The sequence below is a fragment of the Monodelphis domestica genome, chromosome 2, assembly GCF_027887165.1.
Source record: "Monodelphis domestica isolate mMonDom1 chromosome 2, mMonDom1.pri, whole genome shotgun sequence".
Taxonomy (NCBI): domain Eukaryota; kingdom Metazoa; phylum Chordata; class Mammalia; order Didelphimorphia; family Didelphidae; genus Monodelphis; species Monodelphis domestica.
Window position 1 is genome coordinate 428,975,771 of NC_077228.1, and position 9,703 is coordinate 428,985,473.

General features: G+C 32.6%; 1 protein-coding gene across 6 annotated transcripts in view; it reads left to right on the top strand.

The window, feature by feature from the left end:
- Nucleotides 1–9,296, top strand: part of TAB2 (TGF-beta activated kinase 1 (MAP3K7) binding protein 2) — a 105,296-nt gene extending 96,000 nt beyond the window's left edge. For 5 of the 6 annotated variants that reach the window (XM_001370795.4, XM_007484704.2, XM_056818918.1 and 2 more), the window contains 4 exons: nucleotides 585–745; nucleotides 959–1,052; nucleotides 2,016–2,096; nucleotides 7,206–9,296. In XM_001370795.4, coding sequence (XP_001370832.1) covers nucleotides 585–745; nucleotides 959–1,052; nucleotides 2,016–2,096; nucleotides 7,206–7,348 — 479 coding nt within the window. In that variant the 3' untranslated portion in view covers nucleotides 7,349–9,296. Of the gene's footprint in view, nucleotides 1–584; nucleotides 746–958; nucleotides 1,053–2,015; nucleotides 2,097–3,564; nucleotides 3,709–7,205 lie in introns of all 6 variants that reach the window. The other variant, XM_007484706.3, reaches the window with a different exon arrangement.
- The last annotated feature ends 407 nt before the right edge of the window (nucleotides 9,297–9,703 follow it).

Here is a 9,703-nt window from a genome sequence, read left to right on the forward strand (position 1 = left end):
ATCATTTTAAGAAAGAAAAAACTGAGGTCTAACACCATTAAGTAACTTACCCAGGGTTAATGGCAGTGTCCTAGAGCCAGTGTTCTGGTAGAATTAGCCTTAGTGTGTTTAAGAATCATGTTTTAGTTCCTTGAAGGCAAATTGTTTTCTTATTCTTGCCCTTGTCTTCCCAGATCTAGTTAAGAACTTGGCACATAGTAGGTACTTAAATGTTTATTAAATTGATTTCAGTGTAGAAAATTTACATATCTTTCAGAAGACTATTGGAAGTATTCGACTTATTCAGATGAACATATTCATATATTTGAAGAATCAGAAGTCAGTATTGTAATATGCGGGTCTAAGAATATTAATTCATGTGGCCAATATTCATTTTACTTTAATCAATTGAATCACTTTTTCCATTTTTAAAGTATTATCAGCACTTAAAATGTCCCTGCTGTAATAAAATAGGCTTGGAATTAAAGAAATCTTTTCTTCCCAGAAATACTGATTTCTACTTATGCTTCTGAGGTTTTCAGAAGTATTACCTTAATGAGTAATAATGTGGACAGGACCTCATGTTTACTAATAATGTATTGCAGCTTTACTGGTACACCAGAAGGCCAGGATGGAACGGCTTCAAAGAGAACTTGAGATTCAGAAGAAAAAGCTGGATAAACTAAAATCTGAGGTCAATGAAATGGAGAATAACCTAACTCGAAGGCGCTTAAAAAGATCGAATTCCATATCCCAAATTCCTTCAGTAAGTTTGTCATAACTTTTATAACTGATATATTTTAACATAAGGTCAGGTACCCTATCATATAAAAAGTCTTTATTTCTACAAAATTGCATTTATAAGTTGTTGTTTTTTTCCATTTCCTACCCTATATTAAACACTTCCCTTTCCCCAATTTAACATGAATAGTATTTGAGGATTAAATAGAGATCCATCTTACATGGAATTATTTTTCAGCTTGAAGAAATGCAGCAGTTAAGAAGTTGTAATAGACAACTGCAGATTGACATTGACTGTCTAACCAAAGAAATTGATCTTTTTCAAGCCAGAGGTAAAGTATTGACTCAATGCATAATCACGCAAAATACTTCTCATTAATTTACTTTCTTCTTGTTACTAAAAAACAAAAACCAGGAAATTATTTATAATTCATAATCCTTTTGTGTCTGAATATCTGACTTTGTCTACTGGTATACATCTTTAATGAAAATTGGCCTTTCTACTGTAATGTTTCTATATTCTCATCTTGCCAGAAAATATCTCTCTATAATCAGTCTAAACTAATTTCTTATTTATTGGATATACAGAAGCAGAATTATTCTGGTACAATTTTTGAATATTTGAAGAATTGGCAATAAAGAAATTGATATTAAATAATGAATCATTTATTTTTGCCTCTTCCCCCCTTTTTTTCTTTTGCCATTCAAATCCCTTATCATTGAAGACAAAGATAAAAGTGCTAAAAGTGCCTCTACTCCAGTCAAACTTTATTTGGCATTAAAAGAAGAAAATAAAAAACTCCTAAATTTGTAATACTGTGTTACACACTTTTCCTTCACTTAACTAGGTGTTTTGACATGTTCTCAGTAAAACCATGTATTATGTAGAATAACTTTGTTTACAATTTCATTTAGTCCTATATAAGACTTAAACTTACAGTTAGGGAAGTAACCAAAAATTATGCTGCAGAAAAAGCTCTGGGAGGAGAGGAAACCAAACACAATTGGATACTTAAAATGTTAGGCCTCCTTAAATCAGGGGTTTAGAGATCGAGCTCCAAATTGTTTCCAAATCTTCTATTCTTGCCTCATTTTAGAAGGTCACCCTCAGTTTACTATTGATTCAGAATTAAAAATAAACTCATTTTTCAGAGAGTTGATTATAATTTGAAATCAGAAAGTTCTAGGTTTAAGTGAAAGATTACCAATGCCATGTTAATGATAATTATTAAAGAATACTTCATTTTTATAAACAAATATTTTTGAGCTTTAAAAAAACCTATCTTTTGTTTCAGGACCACATTTTAATCCCAGCGCAATTCATAATTTTTATGACAATATTGGATTTGTAGGTCCTGTGCCACCAAAGCCCAAAGGTATGTGAAAGAATGATTTATCTTGAAAGAGCAAAATTTTAATAAAATCCCATATATTTTTAACAATTTCTACTCTAGAAGCACATAAGTTGAGTGTCATATAATTTAAATTATCTATTTTCATTATTGATGAATTCATTAAAAGGATTTTTTTCCTGTTATTTTAGATTGGGGGGGGTGGATTTTCAGAGTTGTGCCAGTACAATTAACCTGATTTTTTTTAACTTTTGCATGCATTTAGTTTTTACTATATAGTACCCAAATATTGAGTCTTTTCTTTCTATTCACTAAATGCAAAGATTTGTGTTATGTCACATCAAGACTGTCTTCATCTTCCCAAGTTTGGGTAAGTTTTAGATTCTTGATAAGGGACCTTAAAGTAGTTTGTTTTTTAAAAGAAAACTTCATGTGTAAAAATCTAATTATTTAAAATTAAATTAGGAATTTTTTTGTAGTTTTAGCCCTTTAAATAAAATGAGTACCCAAACTATATTTAAAATGTGACTTAACTTATACACACTTTTTCACTGATTTATTCATCAGTATCATAAAGTTGTAATGTTATGATTTGATTGACATGACAAGTAGGTCGGCCTTTTTAGGAAAACAGAAACTAAAAAGACATATCAGTTATCTAATCTAAGTGTTCTAGTGGCAAGAGTCCTGAGTCCAAAGTCAGGGGCCCTGAATTTGGATTTTATCTCAGCCTCTTACAACCTATATGGTGGTGGTCAAGAAACTTCCCCTTTCTCTGATCGTCTGTGTTGCTTAGCCATAAAATCAGGAAGTTGTAAGTCACCTTATAACTACAAATCTTATCCCATATTAGTGCTTTATAAATGCTGACTGATATCTACTAAAAATTAATTAATCAATAGTCATTTCTGAAGTTCCAGGCATGTACATATTCAGGAAAAGTAGTAGTTACAGTGAAAACCTTTTTAAAAGAATGTGTTGAGAAATTGTGCCATTTTTTACATAGCAAAGAATTATAAAGGTGAATGAATGGAAAGTTTTCATTTTATTTACAACAGAAAAGCAACAAATGGTTAAAACCAGAACAAACATTTAGAAATAAAGCTTAATTATATATATTCTGAAAAACTCCATGTCAGTTTAGATGAAGGTAGTTGGCATGACATAAATTCCAGTGCTAATAAAATGAAAAGAAAAGGAGAGCAAAGAATAGGATAAAGGTATAAAAGTAGCTAAAATAAGAAATATCTTTTAAAATCATAGCCTGAAAAAAAAGATGAGTGTTTTATTACATAAAAATATTTAGTTTTCCCATTAAGAATAAACATAATAAAAATAATAGAATAATGAAAACAATAGAAGCAGGTTCAGTGGCAGTTAAAAATAGATGGCCATCTTCCTAATTCAACCTGAAAATATGACTATTTAGGACAATAAATTGCTTTACTTGAATTCATCCATAAATAAACTATGTCCTTGCTTTTATGTGCAGGTGAAATTGAGGCAGCAAAATTGACTTCAAAACTTATCCTTGAGGAAGGAGGCTGTGTTCTAATTGTTTTAGAATCATCCTTAAGTATTTTATTCCATCGAAGCTAAAACCTATTAAGTTTCATGCACTGAATCTGAAAACCTTGTGAGTTTCCAATAGTGAATCAGTAGTATTGAAATATGCAAAAATTATTTTTGTCAATCTTAGGTCAGATTTGAATTAGCATAGCATTTTCTGTTCTGCCTTCAGTGGAGGATTGTGTGTTGTAAAAGAGAATATAATCACAAGATGTTTCTTTTGGCTGCTGTGGGGAAAAAAGATTTTCTGAATTCTGAATTTTTCATTATTACATTAATTAGAATTCACAATTAACTTTTTAACCATATTTTGAATTACAATGGAATTTTTTTCTTAATGTGTACTCCTTTTGACTAGGATTTTTCTCCTATGAATTTTTTCTGTTACATTTCATAAATACATCCTTATTTCTTTGTCATGATATCACAAACTGTCTAATTTAAAATTAACTTAGGGTTAATCAGTGTTCATATTCTAGAAAAATATATGCCCTGCTTTTAGAGTGATGCAACACTAATGAATATGCTTGTTATACTTCTGAACCTCACCAACTGAAAATTGATATACTTGTATTTGAGCAATATATTAGCAGTTTCCTCTTAATGAAAAAAATTCTTGCTCATCCTATAGATTAGAATCTTAATCATTAGATTATATATTAGAGCTACTTGATCATTAAATCAAACTTTGCAGTATTTGATAATATAAATATCAGCTATATTGCCTCAGAGATCTTTACCCTAAATAACTTTATTTTCACATCTTTTCCTTTTCTTCCTCAATTTCAAACTTTAGGAAGTAGTACTTCTCTGGTGATGGAATGGTATATTTAGCAAGGGAAAATTATACCTAACGTAACAGTCAGATTTCTTATGTGAATTTTAATCAATTTTAATTGTCCATTACCTACTTAGCTGGAAAAAAAGATTATAAACTTTGCTGCTGCGTTATCTCCCTGAGCCATTTAAATGGTATTTGAATGCTTTATAGAGAAAATTGGATGGTTACACTTCAGTAAAACCTTAGTAGTCCAGTGTACTTGAGACTTACAGACATGCTGTTTCAGAACTTGTAAGTTTTCATACATATGGCTACCTCAAAGCTATAGGAAATGTTTGGTTCTAATGAACAGCTGGGATATAAAAAATGTTATAGTAAGATAAAAAAGAGAAAAAGCTTCAGGAAATTATAATATTTCAATATCATCAATTACAGTATAAGACTTTATGAATAGAATATATGTTATAAAAAAAATATTCTTTTAGAATTTTTAAGTGGTCTTGCCTGTCTTAAACTCCAGCTTGCCTTTTTCCCTTGATTTAAGTGATATTTCATTTCAGAATAAATCTATTAAACATATTGATAATGATGCAGGGTAGAACTACCATTGGGTTTTTTTTTTAATAGATTAGTTACTGTTGCCTTTACCTGAAGCTCAGAGTTGCTACAGGTACCATGTATTGCTTATAGACTCTTCCTAAAAGATGACAATTTATATTCATCTTATATGAGAAGAGGAACATTTATTTTGCTGTGTATTGAACACTCTTGAAAGTCATCATTCTGCTATTCCTATTTGTATTTTTATGTAATTCTTCCACCAACACAGTTTAACAACACTCCACATCAGGGATTCTTAACCTGGAATCCATACCTCCTTTCTTTTCTCCCCCCTGAACCCCAAGAAACTCATAAATATATATATCAAGAGTACATGAACCTACAAGGAGGCAAAAATACATCTTATTTTCACTAATCTAACTGAATTTTGGCCGTGGAGAAAGAAATTAGAGATTATTTTTTACTCTCAAGAAGCTCATTTCTAATTGGAAGAGACAACACTTAAAAGAAAGTTCAACTTCAGGGAAAATGGTAATGCCTGGTAAGACCTCCATCTCTTCAAATGCAGTGGAGTTGTTGATTTCTCTCTCTGTCAAATTTTGTGACATGTTGAGCAACCAGGTAGAAAGGATGGACAACAAAGAGAGTAGGCACCTTTTGTGGTGGTGGCTCTTCCCAACACTCAGCAGACCCAAATAGATACTTTGATGGAAACAAAATAATAATAGAAATTTTGAACTGCTTCCTTTACTTAAAGTAAGCCTCATTTGTATAATAGTACATTTAATTTAAAATTTGTTTAAATTTTAAAACTATTTCAAAATGCTTTTTTCATGTTCATTTTTAAAGAAAACCAGAACTATTAGAAAATGTATCATTTAAGGCTTACATTTTCCTTTTTTTTTAATTTTATAATCATTTTTTAAACCCTTAGAATCTTAGATTCTAAAAATCTTAGAATCAATACTAGGTTTGATTCCAAGGCAGAAGAGTGGTAATGGTTAGGCAGTGAGGGGTCAAGAGACTTGCTCAGGGTCACATAGCCAGGAAGTGTCTGAGGTCAGATTTGAACCCAGGACCTCCCATCTCTGGGCCTGGCTCTTAATCCACTGAGCCACCCAGCTGCCCCCCTTATTTTATAATCATTTTGAATTTGATAATCATCAACAAACACAAATCTCTTATTAGTATAGGTTGCATTTTTAAAGGAAAGAACAAATTCAACATAGCAATTTCTTCTCTTTTTTAACTCTTTCCTTCTGTTTTAGAATCAGTAATTAGCATTGGTTCCAAGGCAGAAGAGTGATAACTTGTCCAGGCTCACACAGCTAGGAAGTATCTTCAGTTAAGATTTGAACCCAGGACCTCTCATCTCTAGGCTTGGTACTCTATTCACTAAGCCACCTAGGTACCCCTGAACATACCCATTCCAAAGTTATCACAGTTAGCTTTCTCTTTTTTGTACCTATATTCTCTGCTTTTTAAAATGAAAAAAAAATGCTCTTCAATGACTCTTTCTTTTCTTTCTGTCTTTTGGCATAATTATTTCTAGCCCCTCTCTCCAGTTAGAAAAAACAAAACCCTGTAACAAATAAGCATAACCAAGCAACATAACACGTATTCCCTTTGAGTCTCTACCTCTCTAATAGGCAATGGATTGAGTCATATTTTCAAGACATTATAGAGAAGAAACAAAAAGTTCAGAATATAGAAAGGTTGCAGAAAAAGGAAAGACTTTTAGGCTACTCCACTGGAACATAGAACTGGACTTCAGTGATATGCACCCAAAGTATTTTAGTTTTGTAATAAATCACTTCAGAAGTTGTAGTGATGGCATATTAATATTTTTTTCACCTCCACTTAGTATAAACAAAATAGAACTATGGTGTAAGGCACTGGGTATATAGCATTATTACTGAAACTTGCTCCAGATCAGATCAGCTTCTCTGAGTCTCTTTCATCTGGTTTTAAATTGAAAAACGGAGGGGGGTGGGGAATGATGTCCCATCCCCCCTCCCCAGAGGAATATTGTGATATTTAATTAATGTCTATAAATGATAGTGTTCCCCAGAAAGGCAAGGGGAAGAAGAGGGTGAGATGAATGTTAAACTCAATTAATCTACTACTTAATGCTATAGAATTATAGTAATATTATAGTACAATCATCCAATATTTAAACAGACCTTGTGATTTCTAATCAAAAATATTTTTGCCATTTGCAGATCAAAGGCCCATTGCCAAAACACCAAAATCTCAAGACACAGAGGAAGATGAGGGAGCTCAGTGGAGCTGTACTGCCTGTACCTTTTTGAATCATCCTGCCTTAATCCGTTGTGAACAATGTGAGATGCCAAGGCATTTCTGAGCCAAAAGGCCCAATATCTTCTCTAAAAAAAATAACAAATTTTCAAAGAACTATTCTATCATTGGGGGAAAAATGTTTCATTGATAATATAAGATTTTGCAAAATTGAAGGTGTGACAAGATGGTGTTGTGCTTATGTTAAAAGGCAGCCCACAGAGATAATAATACCTCAGTGTTGTGTTGCAGGCAGTTGAAATTCATCACATGGAAGGTAATCTACTGAAAGACTTGGTTGCCAGCTGCCTAAGCCATGGACAGTATTACCAATATCCCATTAAGGATAACTCTTGTGTTCAATACTTAGGTGTTCCCAAAAACACCTTTTCCCACTATGTCACTACTGAATTTTGACAGGGAAAAGGAATAGAATGGTAGCTTTTTTGTTTTGTTTGTTTTTTGTTTTTTAAACTTTCAGTGAAACACTACATAGATGGAAAAAATTAAAAAGGAACAAGATTTAACTATTTAAACTGTTTGCTGACACTTAGTGCCAATGGATAGGGGAAGAACTTGACAATTCTGTGGTACTCTTGGCCTTGTCTTTGTCTTCCCTGAAAACATCTCTACTCTGTGAAGTTAGCATCAGTCCAGTCATGTCTAAAAATGGGAAAGGAAACAGAGTGCATTGTCTATAGAGGACAAATGGTGAAATACCTTTGCTTTTCTTACTGTACATAACTCTAGAGCCTGCTTTAAGTGACTTCTTTTCTTTATTATTTTCTTGTATTTCTCTATGTATAGTGTAATAGTCTTTTGTTAACTTTCTTTTTCCCTTTAGTGATTAAGCACGGTGATGTCCTTTTTTAAAAGCTTTATCTGAAAGAAGCGATGCCTTAAAATAAAAGAGCATTAATGAAATGAAACTATGCACAAAATAACTTTACTCATTCTGTGCCTTGCCCTTGCAAATGCTGTACTGTGAAGACCTGCAGATGCAGCATAGTAAAAATACGGGAAATATGGGAAGATTTATGCATTTAGTTCACTCTGTACAGCGAATTTTATGGTGGGTGACTCAACAGTGTTTTGCCCTCCAAAAGGCAATATAAAACAACAGATATCTTCAACTTACCAACAGAGCCACGAGAATAAGCTTGCTTCATCTGCCTGGTGTGTTGCAGAACTCTCAAGAAATATTTATCGAGGAAGTACACGCAGTATCAAAACCAGCAACTGCATCACACAGCCTATTTTTTTTTTTTGAGAGAGAGAGAGAGAGAACTTTAAATGCTTTACTGTTTGGGCAATCAGTTTCTAAACCTTACTTGGTGGCAGTGTCACATATATTTATAAAATGAGGCTAGCCATATTTAGGAAAACAAGAAATGCTGGAAAAGGAAAAGCCAACAAGCAGACTTGAACACTGAAGCAAACCTCAAGCATCTCTTTATTTTGACGATTTTTTTAATAAGGAAAACTACTCAGATGATCAGGAATGTATGTAATTGAATGAAATCAAGCAAAAAGTATGACAGTATGCATTTATAAAGGACAACATGAAAGGAATTCTGTAGCAGCACTAGGATGAGGCTAAAGGAAGTACTAAAATATAGCAAAAGGCAAGAGACAAAGTAGATTTGTCATCCATGGTAAACATTTGCAAGTGGACATTTTAAGATGAAACGATTATTGCAAGCAATCTAAGTGAATGCAAAGACCTGGGCTTTGAAAGCTTTGCATTCTGTAAGTGGGAAGAAATATGACAATCCCAAGAAATTAGGCGGAAGAACCAAAGCACTTGCATTTGATGCATTTTGTTTCTAAAACGAGGCCTTGTTTTTTCAGCTTCATCTGCAGTTCTATGTGAAGAATGATAAATCAGTTTTTACCTGTTTTATTAATAAAACCTAATTTGGATATCTTGAGTTGATGGTTTTGTGATTTAGATGGGCAAACTGTCTTTGTAACAGATAAGTTATTTATAAAAATTAAAAAAAGTTATATTCTAATGTTGAATTTTGTGACTTGTTTTTAACCTTATAGAACAGTGGGTAAGTGTACTCCAGTGGAGCATTAATTAAGCATTTGAACCTGGAAAGGAAATCAAAATGCACAAATTCCATATTGTGGTGTTAGGATGATTCTCTTTAAGATTATTTTTCAGCAGACCATTTGCCCAGTTTTCTCTACAACAGATAAAAAAGGTTGTAAAAACTAATTGTTGTTTATCTTTCAAATGAGCCAGGCTAGTGAACAGTAAGTCTCTTTTTCATGGTTTGCAGAGGAAGCCTTAATTTATACAACTTTTCCTTGCCTTTATCCCCCATTTTAGAGGTTCACCGCTATAATGAAAGTGAGTGAGAAACACTGTGGCGTAGTAGAAGGAACACTGGGCTGAACATGAGGAGCCCAGACT